We start from the raw sequence: 16,207 nt of genomic DNA on the forward strand, positions 1-16,207 counted from the left end.
GTGTGGCTGTACAGGTGATGGAATCTGTATCTATTTGTCWTTTTTAGTCACATCTCCTTTCTTCTGACATAAATCTGATCCTATATTTGCACATTCCACATGTTGCCTTCCTATGGTATTAGCAGAGGCTGTGAMAGCAGTGATCCTCAAATTGCACAGCTCCACGTTGCACTCAGATTTCATTCTTATAACGTGCAGCAAAATTCATCATTAATAATCAAATTGTATTTTAAGTGTGCCTATACGTGCAGAATAGGACACTAAAGATACATAGAAGGTGAATTGGTTCTTAATTTGAAAAATCCCTGAAGAAGTTTTAAATAATCACAGATCAAAATCTATTTCAGGTCTGTGACCTTATCTTGAAAAATATACTGGCGTTTTCTTTACCTCAGTGCATTTGAGGGAGCAAAAAGACCACACAGAGATCAAACAGAGTGAAGCATCACTCAATAAAAGTTAGGCTCGGAGGAATATTTGGGTTATAAGGTGCTCTTACAACCWTTTCTAATTTCACTGAATTCCTTTATACAAAGTTCCTTCCTTCAGTGTCTGGAAAGGCTCAGTGTGAGTTTGCAGCAAAGTTCTTTGAGATGGGGGTGTGGGCAGAGTGGGATTGTGAACACGAGTGGGGTGTGCAAGCAGGGCACCCCTGTGAGTGTACAAAGAGGTGTGACCCCACTGAGTGTGAGTGTGCACAGCCCCATTGAGTGTGAGCACCGTGCACTGCTGCAGTGTGGGATTGTCCAGGACACTGTGATGAGTGTTGGATATAAAAGAGGGGCTGGAATGTCCCAGCCTCTGGGTAAGGACTGAAGAAAAAACAAATGAAGTGGCTGTCATCATCATGGAAGGCTGCTCTTGGCGACCCAGCCAGGACAGTGGCACCGACAATTTATTGTCTGAGGAACCAAGGGATGTCTCCAAATCAGCTGCCCTTGTCCCTGTGGGGCAATTCAGCTTGCAGGTGTTAATTGGGAACACCACACTGCTGGTACAAAAAGGTCCAGGAGTTTCCTAAAACACCTGAACCACAGTTTCTTGGTACAGGAATCAGGGAGCTGACTYGGAGAGGTGCCCTCTGGGGTTTGTTGCTTGTTCCCAGAGAGGCTCTTGTGGGTGAAGTGGTGATTGTTGATTGTGAAGGGATAAAGTTTCAGATCACTGGTGTCTTTGCACCCATTTTGGTTCCAGGATGGACCAAACACAGGCAAGCACAGTTCCAAAATCAGWRTGTTTTATTAATGTGTCCATGGCGAAGCTGTTRTCCCAAAATGAGCTCTTTCACCTGCTACACAAGAAGCCRGTCCCCACAAAGGGTGGAGGWATTTGATTTATTTTCAGTTCTGCACAGAAAGGSGTGCTGGAAGGCAAATCCACAAAGCCAGGATCACAACTATCAATACTTCTCGTTATTTACATGTAATTACAAACCAAGGCATTTATGTCCATTGACTACAAATTATATGGTTYTCTAGTTAWTTAGTATTCTATCTTCTATTGTTTAAAAGATGCAAATTAGTCTGCATGCTCAGTCTTTSTCTTCCTTGGAGTTGGTGGGTTTCTTGGATTGGTGAACCAGGAGCCAGTGGTCCTCATCTCCCTCTGCCAGAATTTATCCAGTCAGACCTGATTGCAGCATGGTTGCTGAGTTGGGTTTATGAATTAATTTCTACCATTTTCTTCCAATTGGGACAACCCTTGGTATCTTTCATCTTGCCATTAGGACAGATCTTGGACACTCAGGTCTTYCCACTGGGACAGCTTCTGGTATTGCTCATCTTCCCATTGGTACAGCTTTTGGGTACTCTCATTCCCCATTGCTCTTGCTAGGGCAAATTTTAGCCATCTAATCTGATGATTAATCCCAATGTCACTGTAGGAAAAAGCAGTTTCACAACCAAATAAACATTCTRTTTCTGTTCATTTAACCATAACATTTTTTTATTTTATAATATAGCAAAAAATCGTCTTTCAATTGAAGATGAGGAATTTTTCTCATTGAAAATGTTTTCAGGATTTAATTCAAAAATATATCTATGGTATTAATAGAATCAAGATGCAAAAATGTATTTCAGTATAATAATCTATTGTTTGCTTTATCTAATGAGTTTTAATTTTGAATGTATTCTAGAGTCTAGCACAAGGAGAGAAAAAGAAATGCTCTGATGTTTTGATTTTGTCTTTGAAATTCAATGCAGCTAAGCACGTCAGTGTGCTTACCTGATCCACAAAGGTACCTGAGGAAGCTTTTTTTTTGAGTCTTGTGGGATTTGGATTCCTAACTCAATTAAATCCTTTCTATTTCTTTAGATTTGTTTCAACCAAAACATTCATACTAAGCTCTAAAGTAAACTTTGGTGAAAAGTGTAAAGTTTTCTTCTAAAACTCAAATAGTAGTGATTTTAATTTTTTTTTTTTTTTTGCCTAATGAGATTAAACTACTGAACTATTGTATTACTCTGATGATCCCTTTCTCTTTGGTAAGCTGTCTCAAGTGTGGCAAACATGTGGCATATGGGAACAGAAGAAATGTCAAAGAGGGGAGCAAAGATTTACAAATATTAATAAATTTCATAAGCTTTATCTTCCTGACTTAATATGGACAAAAAAAAAAAAAAAAAAAAAAAAAAAAAAAAAAGACAAAGCAAAATGCCAGACGCTATAATAATATGGCTTCTTCTAAAACAGAAGAAAGTCTACAAACAGATTTATAATGAATTTTTGTAATCCTGGAGTGCAGATTTACTGTAGTTAATATTTTCTCTTTAAAGTTCAGTTTAAATTGTTTCTTGCTAAGTCTTTCGTGGAGTTCCTTTTGGCTTAAACCAGCATGCTTTGTACTTAGCAATACAAAAAAAAAAAAAATAAATAAGAACCTTTTAAAAAAAAAAAAAAAAAAAAACCAAAACAAAAAAACAAAAAAAAAACCAACCCAAAAACATATCATAAAAACCTTTTAAATTGAAAATTAATTTCTATTTAGTAAAAAAATGTGTCCTTTCTTCAGCCACTCGATGATAAATTATCCCAGTGTTATACATTATTAGGTTTTCTTGTGGTTTTGTGAAATGAGRATATATTTGGTTTTTGTCTCCATAGTCTATTACATTCTACCTTTAGCAGCCATTAAATGAAAGTAATTTTTTTGTATAAAAGAGGATCTACAAACTGACAATGGCTGTTTATTATATTTGGTTAATGCATCTTTTCTGATCATTATGGTAGTAGGTGCTGGACTGTGTGCTGGTAGTAAGCTTCAGAGTAATGTCAAGAATTTATTTTTCCTTCCAGTCATTCACACARAAAATGTTAACAGGCTCTTGGAACTAAAAAGAAATGCAAAAGAGAAGGAAAATGTGTCTTTCCCAAAAGTTGGATGTTTGCCCACATGTACACTAAGCAGTGCACCAGCATCTTTTATCAGTGTATATTTTTTGAAACTCATTAAGATGTATAATATAATAACAGAATAGACTGTTACAAGGACAACAATGTTTTAAAGTGAATCTATTACCTGCTGAAGGTACAGCTCCATGGAGGGTGCAGTTTGTGGGGATTTTTCCCATCTGATGGCAGCACAGTGCAGGTCCTGGTGTTCCCTGAGCTGTGGAGAATCCCTCTGTTCTCCCARAGCAGTGATTTTCCAGTCCCAGACTCAGCTGGGTCCAGCTCTGCTCCACCCACCTGCCCCAAAACATCTATGGGAAGAAGACATTATTCTCTCAAGTGTTCAAATGTTTCTGGAGTGTCTCAAAACTGCTGATGATTGCTAAAGCCTTGCTTAACAAATACCTAATGGCACCATACGTCTGTATTAACATATTCATGCAAATATTGACATGGTATCCCTGCTCAAGAACACTACAATTGCAAGGTCAATTCTATTTGCAAGCAAATGCACACACAGTAAATCAAACTGAAGCTGTGCTACATGCTGAAGATTATTAAAAGATTTTTTTGCCAGCTTTGGGAGAAATAAATTRCTTTGTCGCATTGAGTAAAGAAAAATAGAAACCTTCTAAAACTGCTTTGTGCTCTCTAATGCTATAGTGCATTCTGACTTCTATTTAATTGAAGGTATAGACATAAATGGCTGTCTGACATATATATGGCTTTAAATAAATGCATATCTCCAGTTTCTGTGTAGAAGGACTACCTGTAGGCAAGAAACAGCCATCAAAACCATTAGGAGTTGTATGAAGTTAACATATTCTTTCATAAAGAATATTGATGTTTTAAATCCAAGTTCCCAGTTTCCATATATTAAATTTCCATATAATATTTCTCCTAGTATTTTATGAATGAAAGTAATGTAGAACAGAATAATAAACAGAAATAAGTAATTTTTGAAAAATATGTCTATTCCATGTTAAMATCATGGCCTATTTATACTTAATGATCATATGGTTAGAAATTTTAATCTTTGAAAGTTTAAAGTAAAAATGATACTTTGATTCAAAGTCTGTTTGAAATAAAGTGTTTCTTTGGGTTTCAGCTCTTTCTGAAGCTCTCTCTGCAGTTCTCTACACATTTTTGCATCGTCCTAGTTACACAGTCATGATTGTGGAGCTTAAGAAATTTCCACCAGATAAGTCACAGCAACAGGATAATTGTACTCTTCTATGCACATGTTGTAATTTGATTAATTTTAATCCTCTTGTATTATGAACTAATCTGCTGAATTTTATGTTTACTCCAAGTGGAAAGTTCTCAATGATTTAGTTATTGCAGTTCAGCTCATACTCTGCAACTTTGTGATATTAAATAGTTGAGTTCTTTGTAGGAAAAAGTTTAGAGGTATACAGTGCAGCTGTTACTCAAGTGCTACTGAACTTCCAACATGAAAAAATCCTTGATCTTCCTCATGATCTCCAAAACGAAGCTGCTAGTGAACAGAATGTATTTTCAGAAGCAGTTTCAATAACGAGAGATTGTGGAAGAGATTAAATAATTTGCCATCTGCTCTGCAACATGATACACCAGTATGGCCCAGAGATTCGCTTTTCTGGGAAATCTCCTTTCYAAAGGAATAAGAAGTACCCTTACATGTGCTTGTAATTTTTAGAAATTACTGTAACCTTTCCCCATGGTGGTTCTCCTCAGGCTGAGTTACTGTTTTGTTTCAGTCWCTTCGTTTRCTCYTTCCAGAGCRAAGTTTAACACCAGAATTTCMCAGACTTGATTTCCTCACACACTCRTGTTGAGATTCTATAKCTAAACATATATGTGTAATATATATAAAAAGGTTATATAAAAAGCTATACATACACAGAAATTGTGTTACAGTGACACTGGGTAGAAGTTGTCTTTCAAGATAAATCACAGTATGTTTGGGGAGCAGGGAGGAAAAAAACCTTGCTCTTTTAAGGTTCAAAAAGCAGTGCAGATAATCTGGTACAGCCMCAAAGGATTTGGTGCAAATAAGACCAAGATTGTGGGTTCAAATCCCAAAATGGGCCATTTGTTTAAGAGTTGGACTCATGATTCTTGTGGGTCCTTTCCATCTCACACTATTTTGTGATTCTGTGAAAGAGACAGAGGATGCAGAACTGCCCTCAATTAAAGTTGTTCAGCAAATATAGCAAACAAGAAACAATTAATTTCAGATGGGCAGAGAAATTAATGCAGTTTAATATCAGGCTTCAGAAATTAATCTAGTAAACAAACTCTCATGTGTTGTGACTGTTGATTAAATTATGCTGCCATCTCTGTGCTGTAACTGTAAATGTACAGAMAGTCTCTGAACTGAAAATGAAAAATTGAAAGAAGGTGGTCAGAATCACACAGAAGATTGGGAACCTGTGTGCTGGGTTTAGCTGAGGTGGAGTTATGTTTATTCAGAGYAGCCTTTACAGTGCTGTATTTTGGATTTGTGACTAAAAAGTGTTGGTAACATGGCAGCATTTTGACTATTGCTGAGCAGTGCTTGCACCACACCAAGACTTTCCTTTTCCCCATTCTACTCCCCCGGGGTGGGGGACAAGAGATTGGGAGGGGACACCACTGTGACAACTGACCCAAGCTGGCCAAGGGGCTATTCCACACCAGATGGAATATCATGATCAGAAATAAAAGTTGGGAAGTTTTGGCTATTGAGGTAGCCATTGTTCAGAGATCAGCTGGGCATTGGTCTGCTTCTGGGAGTTAATGATTGAGTGCCCATGCATCACTGGTGGGGTTTTGTTCACTTATAAAACTACTTTTTATCTTGACCAATTTATTTTCCCACTTTTGCTCTTCCTCTTCTTTCCCCTGTCCTGTTGCRTGTGTGGTTTGGTGTTTGAGAAGCTGTGTGGGTGTTTGGCTGCTGGCCTGGGGTCAGTCCAGCAGAACATGATCAGTCAGTCAAGCCAAGATACCTTCAGAGTGTGTGTTTATGRAGCTTCCTAATCTATGTGATGTGATGTGATGTGATGAAGGAGAAAAGGAGGATTTGACAGGGATTTGAAAGCAAAAGGGGCTGAATAAGCAACAGAGAAAAGCTCTTGGTTTAGAGYAGGAACTTAGGAAGTGCAGCATTTGCTCCTGCATTGGTCTGTCTTGAACAGTATATTCATTCTGGTTTGTTTTTTTTTTTCCCTTTAAATAACTTTTGCCGTTTTTCTACAACATAATTATGGCAATTAAAGGACCAATATTAATTCAGATAAAATTCTACTTAATTTGCTCTGGAGTAGGTAAAAGAGAGAATGATATAAAAACTTCCACCAGATCAACATAAAGATATTTTAATCCTTATTATGCCTCTAAGTAGTCCAATACCTAGGCATATGTACTCTCTTTCACAATAAAGCAGTATTCTGAAGTCAAAAACCACAACATTTTTAATTAATTTATGGCAGACTATGCATTTCTTTTTTTCATATTTCCTCTTCCTTTAGGCTAGTGCATTTGCCAAGATTCCTCAACTACCAAATTTATTGCTTTTAAAATTTAAMCAGGGGTGGGAAAAGTGCAATTTTTAGGAACTATCTTCTTTAATAGATGATGATATCCAAAAAAAATTTTCTGTTTCCCTGAAATGTCCTTCAACATATGTTTCCATTACTGCCACCATCTCATAACAGCCACTATACAGTTTTAGACTGAGACCAAAATATATGGGTTTAGACTAAAATATAATTTTGTAAGAGTTTTCAAGGGAAGGAAAAATGCCATTTCAAAATGAAAATGCTATATCCAACAGAAGTGCAGCATAGCAATATGCAAAGCTGTAATAACAGTCAGTGCAAAAGGAAATTTAATTGCTTATAAAATACCTGACATGGTCATTTGATAATATTAGTAGTCATATTAACTCTTTTTTTCTTTTTTTCATTGTTCCAATTTTATACTGGTAGTACTTTGAAAGAACAAAATCTACGCAAATCTAAGAATAGAACTGACCATGTTCTCTCTCATCTCCATAATGTTCTGTGTTTCTAAGCTCCACTTCTTCATTCCTGTCAGAGCTTATTTTTACATCAAATAAAAGCATACGCAAACCAAAAATAGACAATCTTTGCATATCTTCATAATGAGAGCCCACACTAGAATACCATGTGTTATGTTGCATAGACTCAATTGGCTCAGGCACTGTAGTGAGTGCTGTAAACTATAAAATCTTCGTTTTAATTTTTTTTTTATTTTATTTTATTTTAATGCTAGCTAGTCTAAGCAAAAAGCAGAAAGTAACGAGCAGGGTTATCCAGAACAGACTGTGATTTTGATAGCAAAATATTGTTGTGAAAATTGTTTTAAAGAAAGTAACCTTGAGTCTTATGCAGCTCTCAAAGAACTTTTGAAATGCAGTTTTATTAGCAGTCAGTTAAGGAAAGCCTTTTTTCTTGACCTGTTGTGCCTACTGTTCTCCAGCTTAYCCAAAAATCTTACTGCACATTTAAAATATCCTTTGTTGCTTTCCCTACCCGTCATATTTACTCTCCCTATGTACTGCCACCTAATTTCTGCATCCCCTATTGCCCTTTTTAACAATTTCCCAGCTTTAGGGGCAAGACCTGGTGCTTTCTCCTTTAGACACTCACTTTTCAGAATTATTTTGTGCTTTATGATATAATTTCTTACTCAGGCTTACAAATGCCTCATTAAAAAACCCCGAAGTAGCTGACACATAAATGGAAGGTACAGTGGCATTGCATAATCCTCATTATATAAAATTAAATTAAGAACAGAATTGTCAACACAGATAATCAGGAAAAAAAACAAATCTATCAGTTTTTATTAAATATCATTAAGTGAAATAAATTTAGGAGAACTTGCTATTTCTATTACAATTTTTTTTAGGAGAATTGTTTTAAACATTTTTTTTAACATACTAATTTGTTTAGATGTTTGGAAATCAGAGTTTAACCAAAGTATTGGAAACTTGAAGACCTTTTTGAACACTGAAACCTATATATTGAATTGAAGCTTTTGAATGAGATAGGAGAGGACCCAGGAACTTTCTGTTTTTTTTCCTTTTTAGCACTGAATTTTACCTTGAAAATGATATATATGGTACCAAAAAATTAATGGGAAAACCTTCTTATTAATTTTAAATATTCTCTGTGTTGGGTCCTATCCAGCAGGTATATCCTGAAAGGCGCTTGTTTATGGAGCAGAATGATCTCATTATTAGGACAGTGATGCAGTGTGGTTTATTTCATACCCTGAAATCACTCAAGGAAATAASTGAGTGAATGATGTTTATCCTGGACCCTCTATTGAGCTATTATGTGCAGCAATAACTGGCAGCATATTAAAACAGAGATCAGGGACTGCAACCATTCTTTTGAAGGCTGTTCTGAAATTTCAAAGCTGTTGAATTATTCAAGTATTTTCCAATTTATTAMATAAAAGATGATTGACTGTTTGATGATGCAATGACATAAATAAAACCACTGAAAAGTATTGAGTGTATTTATTTTTTCCCACAGTTGTTTTGTACCACCATAATTGTAGGTATTGATTTTGTGTCAGTAGCAGCCATAATTAAGAAAGGAAACATTAGATAATTTCTTTGGTCCATGCCCTACTTATGCACAAAGAAAAGGGAAAAAAATCCAGTCAAAGTAGAAATGGACATAGTTACAATATGAAACTGAATAGAAATGATCTATTTAATATTAAAAAATGTGAATGAAAATTCAGCCTTTGTTTTCTGTCCCTATTTACAAAGCCAGTAAATAACACATGTTTAATATGTAATTATGTAACATTTTGAAGGTGTCAATGCCAGTATAAAAATCAAAAGAATTCTCTGTGTTTGCGTCTTTAAAAATGTAACTTAATGTCCTTCAAGGAATTTGGAAATTGGGGTTTTAATTAGACTTTGATACATCTAAGTTTTTCTAGACTGAAAAATGCATGTGTGCTCTGCTCACCACACACAGAGTGTACAGAGAAAGTGTCAGTCATGGTGCATGYATGCCATCATCATCTGAGTGTTCACAGTAACAGCATTTTTAAGGACATGACAGTCTGGTTTTTTCATTATGTTGTTTTAAGCCTCTGTTTATGTTCCTCAGTTGCAGTGGAATAGGGAGCATTTTTTTTTGCAGAGATTATCTCCTGAAATATCAGTTATTGCAAAATATCACAGGATGTCTGTGTCTTATGATGGGAATGATAAACTTCTATTATATCTGAAAAAAACTGAATTAGCACCTTCTCATAGATTAGCACATTGGCTGAGAAGTGGTGTGAGGATTTTCCTGGAAGRTTTTTAAGGTATGAAGCCTTCCAGCTGTAATAAGGTTAATACAGTTCTAAGTGACTTGAATGTCAGTGTTGGCAGTTTCACTGGTGTAACATTTCTGTAAGCAGGAAGGGAAACACTCTCATGCTCACCTCATTGAAAGACCACATTGAGAAGAGGATATTTGTATCCTTAAGATCATCACTGACTGTAACTGTGTAATAAAGCACAGAATTACAGAATGGTTGAGTATGGATGAGATGTCTGAAGGTCATATGGTCCAAACCACCTAGAAATGGTTTTTCACCACTGTGTCTCTCTGTCTTCTAAATATCTCCAAGGATGGAGAATCCACAACATCCCTAGGACACCTATGTGAGTTTYCAGCAACCCTTACTGTAAAAAAGTGTCCTGGTATTCAGAAATATTGACCCTTGACGAGCACCACTAGATAAAAGATATAAATCCATAACATGAGCATGAAAGTATTCATACTAGCTTGAGTAGTGTAATGGGTTCAGCTGAAGATTAACACCATGAAGCCACTCGCTCAATCCCTCCCTCTTGTCCCTCCCTCCCCCATGGAATGGGAAGGAGAATCAAAATAAACTTATATGTTGAGATAAGAACAGTTTAATAATTGAAAATAAAGTAAAATACAGTAGTTATGGTAAGTTACAATAATGATGATAGAGTCCTTGACTTGGGATAAACACGATTTAGCAAAAAAATAAATCAGTGTGTTATCAACACAATTTTCATTCTGAATCCAGAACACAGCACTCTAACAGCTTCTAAGAGATTAACTCTATCCCAGCTGAAACCAGGACAAGTAGATATTTTCTTAAGATATCTGATGGGACATTCTGATGTGGTTTGTCCCAATAAGTCAACAAACAGTTCAGTGGATAGAAAGATGATCCTTAGCAGGATTTTCAAGAATCATGAATATGCTGAGTTCGAAGATACCCATCAGATCATGGARTCCAATTCCTGCTCCTGGGCAGGACACCCCAAGAGTCACCCCATGTGCCTGAGAGCATTGTGCAAACAMTTCCTGAATTCTSTCARGCTGGTGCTGTGCCCACTGYCCTGGGGAGCTGTTCCAGTGCCCAGCCACTGGCTGAAAAACAGTTTCCTGACATCCAGCCTCAACCYCCCCTGACACAGCTTCATGCTGCTTTCTCAAATCCTGTCATTGGTCATGAGAGTGAGGAAATTGGGATCTGTCCTTCTGCTTTCCCTCAGGAGGATGCTGAATGTCCAATGAGGCCTCACCTTGGTCCTCTCTTCTCCAGGTTAAGCAAGACAAATCACCTCAYACAGGTTCCCCTCAGGTCTCGTCCCCATCCTCAGGGCCTCCTTTGGATACTCTGCAACAGCTCCATGGCATTTTTATATTGTGGCACCCAAAGCTSCCCCCAGCACTGGAGGTGAGGCCGCCCCAGCCCAGAGCAGAGCGGGACAATCCCCTCCCTGCCCGGCTGGCGATGCTGTCCCTGATGTCCCCAGGACAGGGATGTCCCTCCTGCTCCAGGGCACTGCTGCCTCAGTTCAACTTTCCATCACCCAGGACCCCCAGGTCCCTTGTGAGAAGCAGCACAGTGAAATAAAGTCAGTGGCATCTACCCTGCATTTTAATCCTTTATCCAATGCAAAGGSCTTGAAACAATTGCTGTTATTTAGCAATATATTCTCATGGATTCTGCAAGTTCAGGGAGTTTGGAACCATTAGAACTGAATATCCTKGGAGAGAAGACATAACTAACAGACTAATAATGTAAACCAAAGTGTACTAGCTAAATTAAGCAGTGAAATGCAAGATTACAATTTGATGATAAAGTATGATGAAGAAGCTATTACCTGRTAACTTATATAATGAAATTAACACTGCTTAGAGGTGGCTGTTAATTCATTTTTGGCTTTGGGATTTAGAAGCAGAGAGAAATAAAATCAGATGAGAGAGAGAGAGAGAGAATGCTCTTTCAGAAAGGTAAAAATGAAATGTTAAAGATGTAATTGAATTCTGAAATAAATGAAAGTTAGTTTCTTTAGTCCTAAGGGGAAACTAATAGTGTAGCTTTGTTTCCGTTCTCTTCAATTTATGCAAGAGTACAACAAAGTCTTATTAGGGCCTTGTAACAGTTACTAATTTTTAGGAACTGTTGTGTAGGAAAATTGGAACAGGGACATATTCTTTTCCCTTCCTGCTCGTAAAAGTAGATGCAGGAGGAGATAATCCAAAGATTAATGAAATATTTGTTTGTGTGAATTCTGTTTGCAATGCAAATTTACTCTATACATTTTTTGGTTTGTTTTTTTTTTTTTTTTCCCATTTTTTTTTTTTTGGATCAACTTAGGTTGTTGCTTATACAGAGATGTGTGAAGATGTCTGAGTTTTTCTAATTTTGCTTTGTATAATAAGTACTGTGGCATTATTCAAATATAGGACTAAAAATATCACTGTCTAGTATGCTTTTCTCCCAAGTAACAGATCAAAATATTGTCTAGGTTTAAAGTGCTAATACTGCTTTAWCTTGCACAGTAGCAGGGATTCTTTGTTAAAGTCAGTATTCAACCAATTCTGGGATGAAACTTGAGCTTTACAAAAGTGGATTTTCTAAGCTAGTTATCTATCTGAGCTCTYTTAAAGTTGAWAAAGTGTCAAATTCAAAGAMAAAATATTTATATGACACATAGATGTTAATTTTAAGATGAAATAAATTGTCCTTTGGTTGTACTGATTGTTTTCTACTGACTGGGTTGGGGCCTAGTTAACTAGCTGAGACTGGACACTTCATTTTAAATGCATGAAACGAATGGTRAATTTTCATGGTTAAAATTCCTTAAGAAAAAAAATTATAAGTTGTTTTTTAAGGAAGGCACTGTAGAAAATAGCTCTTTTTGTTTTTTTGGCATTTGCTAAAAGTACAAAGGAAGAGGTGTGAAGTTCATGGGTTTTTGGCTCTGGAGTTTAGCTTTGTTACTGGGGGTCAGAATGTCAAAATAATTTAGTATTGCTTTGTGATGAACAGTTATTGTGGGACAGTATTGGTAAGGGCTGATGTTATTCAACAAGAAAAAAAAATGAAAACATTAATAACCATAATTTTTAATGTAGCTTTGAAGAGTCAGGAATTCCAACTAAGATCTGTTTAACATGTTCTTAAATAATCCATTGAAATTACTGATAGTAACTTTTCTGGCAATTTTGCACATCTGGTCTTATGTGAAGACAGTGTCTTCTCCTYCTTCAAAYCTATCCCAAGCTTTCACACTTTTTSRTTCAGATCAAAAGCTACTTGTCRTAATATCTTCTGAGATTTTCASTTATGTGGTAGCCCTAAAGATATTTGATATTGATGCAATTTAGATGGTGACACCCTGTGAACCATGTGCCCTCTGTGTTGCACTAATTTCACTTCAGTATTTTATAACTGGTCATGCTGGAGTTCAACAATAGACAAAAGAGCAATTGCTCAGTCATCTCAGAAATTATCAACTTTTAGCAATATATGTCCTAGTAGCTCTGTTCACTATAGACAAGTACATGATRTAAACATCATGAAAATGCAGTTAATTTTTCAGGGATAATAAACATGCTGMCAGTCCCTCAATGGACATTTCTCAAACTCAATACTTTCCCACAATAAAGGTTGCTGTGTGAATGGTSCTTTCCAAAGCCTTTGACAATCTCTTGTCATTTTCTCTTCTCTTGTAGCTGATGGATGCACTGACTGGTCTGTGGATTACAAGAAATATCAAGTTCTAGTGGGAGAACCTGTCCGTATAAAATGTGCACTCTTTTATGGATATATTAGAGCTAATTACTCCCTAGCCCAAAGTGCTGGACTTAGTTTGATGTGGTACAAAAGCTCTGGACCTGGAGATTTTGAGGAACCTATAGCTTTTGATGGAACCAGAATGAGCAAAGAAGAAGACTCCATTTGGTTCCGACCAACAGTGGTACAAGACAGCGGGCTCTATGCATGTGTTATAAGGTACTATATTTTAATATACTGCATTTTAAATTGACCAAATATGAAACAAAGCTCTTATTAGTCAGACTTTTGTGCCAAAGACATTTTATTTCTGTGTTCCTTTTTCTTCTTCTCTTGGCATTCTCTTCCCTGAAATGCTTCATGTCTAAATAGAATTTGCTATTGAACGTCTTGAACATATTAAATTTGCTTTTGTATAAATTTAGTAATTTATAACAAAWTTTTTTTATTTATAAGGTGTTTGGGACTGGATGAATAAGTTGTGTTCCTTTTTCTGATTCTGGTTTTACTCTTGGAATCCTTATCCTAGAGTAGAAAATTTCTCTTTTACATTCAGATTTAGTTTAATGTGAATTTCATTAAGTGATTTAATTTATTTATCTTTCTTCTGAAAAAAAAAAAAAAAAAAAAAACAAAAAAAAAACAAAAAAATTAAAAAAAAACATTGCTTTTTGATGTAAAGTAGTTGCATCAAGGAAAACAGAAGGTGAAATTTCCGTATTTTTACTTATAACCTCTAGAATTACATCTGGCTTAACCTGATAATARAGACTGGGTGCCAGATGTCTTCCAAAAATATTTAACCTTCTGATTCATCAGGTTTTGTCACTAAAAATTGGACTAGATTCTGCTTCTGTTTTCTGCAACTGGTGTTCATCTTCTTTCTACATCTTTAGTGTGGCTTACACTGAGGTATTTTTCCAGCYCTTTTTACAGTGTTCCTCTCTATCTGGATATCTATAAAAGTGGTCTTGCTACTAATACACAATAGAAAGAGTCAAAACCAAAGGGTAAAGCAACTGAGTGGCTAGAAAAGCAGTGTATGCTGCAGCTAGTCCTGTGATGCAAGGAAAATAAGGAAGCTGTTCTACTAGCAACTAGAGATGTTTATTGTCAGATACCTTTTTTTTTCTTTGTTTGGGGTTTTATTTTATTTTATTTTTTTGTCTTGGATAGAGGAGGGGGAGCAGAGATTGCTGTCTGGCTTGTGTGTGTTGAAGTAGATTTTTACTAAATACTGTGTTTATAAAAACATCATTCTATGAACTCTTTATATAACTTGTGAGACATATCACATTGTTTGTTCATTAGCATATTCAACATGTTTTTTTTTTTCTGATTATCACAGTTCTCCTTAAAAGAAAACCAGAAACACCTACAATTTAAGCTCCTTAAGGAGAATGTTTAGTAATATTTAGATTAATATTTTCTGATAAGTGTGTAACAATAGCCATAAAAATRGAAACAGTATTGTCATATTATTCCATAATGCTATCTAAAATATCATAATTAATATCCTTTGTTTGTATAAAGAAAACCTTAATTATCTGATGCTGCCCTTTCCCGCAAGTATAGCTGAATGTTGAATTTAGCTACTCAGAGGTACTTTAAAATATATTTATCATCTCAACCTGCGTTCATGGATGTCTTTTTAATCCAGAGGTAGGTAAGAGCATAWCCCAATCTGCTTTAAATTACTGTGGCTTGCTACCAGACAGAAATTAGACTTGCAAATAAACCACTTCCCTTCTCTCCAGCCCCTCTGGAAAGAGAGGGACAAAGGCAGACACCACAATTTATTGAAAGCAAGCAGCAATTGGTCAAGAAACACACAGGAGCAGCAGCAATATTAATAACAAGCAAAAAGGTGTTTTAAACACAAAAGTGTTCACCCAGCTCCAGGTGGCCACCAGGACAAAGACGAGATGGTGGCACTCCCTGGGGGTTGTGCTGCATGACTTTCCCCAGAAAAAGACAAAATGGTGGCCATTCCTGTGCCCAGCACCCTGTGCCTTTTCACAAACAAAGAAAAGTTGGTGGATTTCTAAAGTTGGCTTTCCCTGTCCCCAAGTCCAAGACAATGATGGATGAACCCCTGAAAGCCAAATTGTTCTTGTCGCACCGTGCTGATGCTCTTCTGTGCAGGACTGGGCTCCTCTGGGCTTGGTTTTGCCACTGTTTTTATTTTTGTCATCTGCAAAATTACTGAGAGTGCCCTTTTCTAAACCATGAATAAAAATAGAAGCAGGACTGGCCCCAGTAGAAGATCTTGGGGAACTCCACTAGTGATGACCAACGACTGGATTCACCATGTCTCTCAGGATCTGGCCATCCAGCCAGGTTTATATTTATGATTTACATTTATTATAWCATGTTTARTGTTTATGAAYGTTAATTGCTTTGTTAAGCTGTAAYGTTTAGTGGAGAAAAATGCATAYGAACAACTAAGTCTTGTTCAGAAWCMTAAGAATGTCTATAAAGAATCCATAGGATCCAGAGAAATAAAGATAAGCATAGAAGTTTAAATAAAACATTACAAATTACATTATAGATGGAAAACCTTCTCCATCTTTAACATACTTAAATTAATTAGGTACTTATTAGCCATAAAACACTGACTATAATTAATTCAGTGATATTCAGCTTTGAAGATTCAAATTCAGAYGACAGCAAGGTCCAAACAGGGAATAACAGCAACTATGGAAATGKTTCACATCTATTTTCATCCTCAGCTAGTAAAAAACCT

At 36.2% G+C, this 16,207-nt stretch overlaps 1 protein-coding gene across 1 annotated transcript in view; it reads left to right on the forward strand.

Moving 5' to 3' along the window:
* IL1RAPL1 (interleukin 1 receptor accessory protein like 1) overlaps positions 1-16,207 on the forward strand; it is a 577,918-nt gene that overhangs the window by 264,153 nt on the left and 297,558 nt on the right. Inside the window, 1 exon segment of the mRNA XM_057375343.1 lies at positions 13,401-13,680. Within this exon segment, the coding sequence (XP_057231326.1) occupies positions 13,401-13,680 (280 nt within the window).

This window comes from Malurus melanocephalus, unplaced genomic scaffold (genome assembly GCF_030028575.1).
Source record: "Malurus melanocephalus ecotype Western Australia unplaced genomic scaffold, MMel_1.1 scaffold_246, whole genome shotgun sequence".
NCBI classification, from domain to species: Eukaryota; Metazoa; Chordata; class Aves; order Passeriformes; family Maluridae; genus Malurus; species Malurus melanocephalus.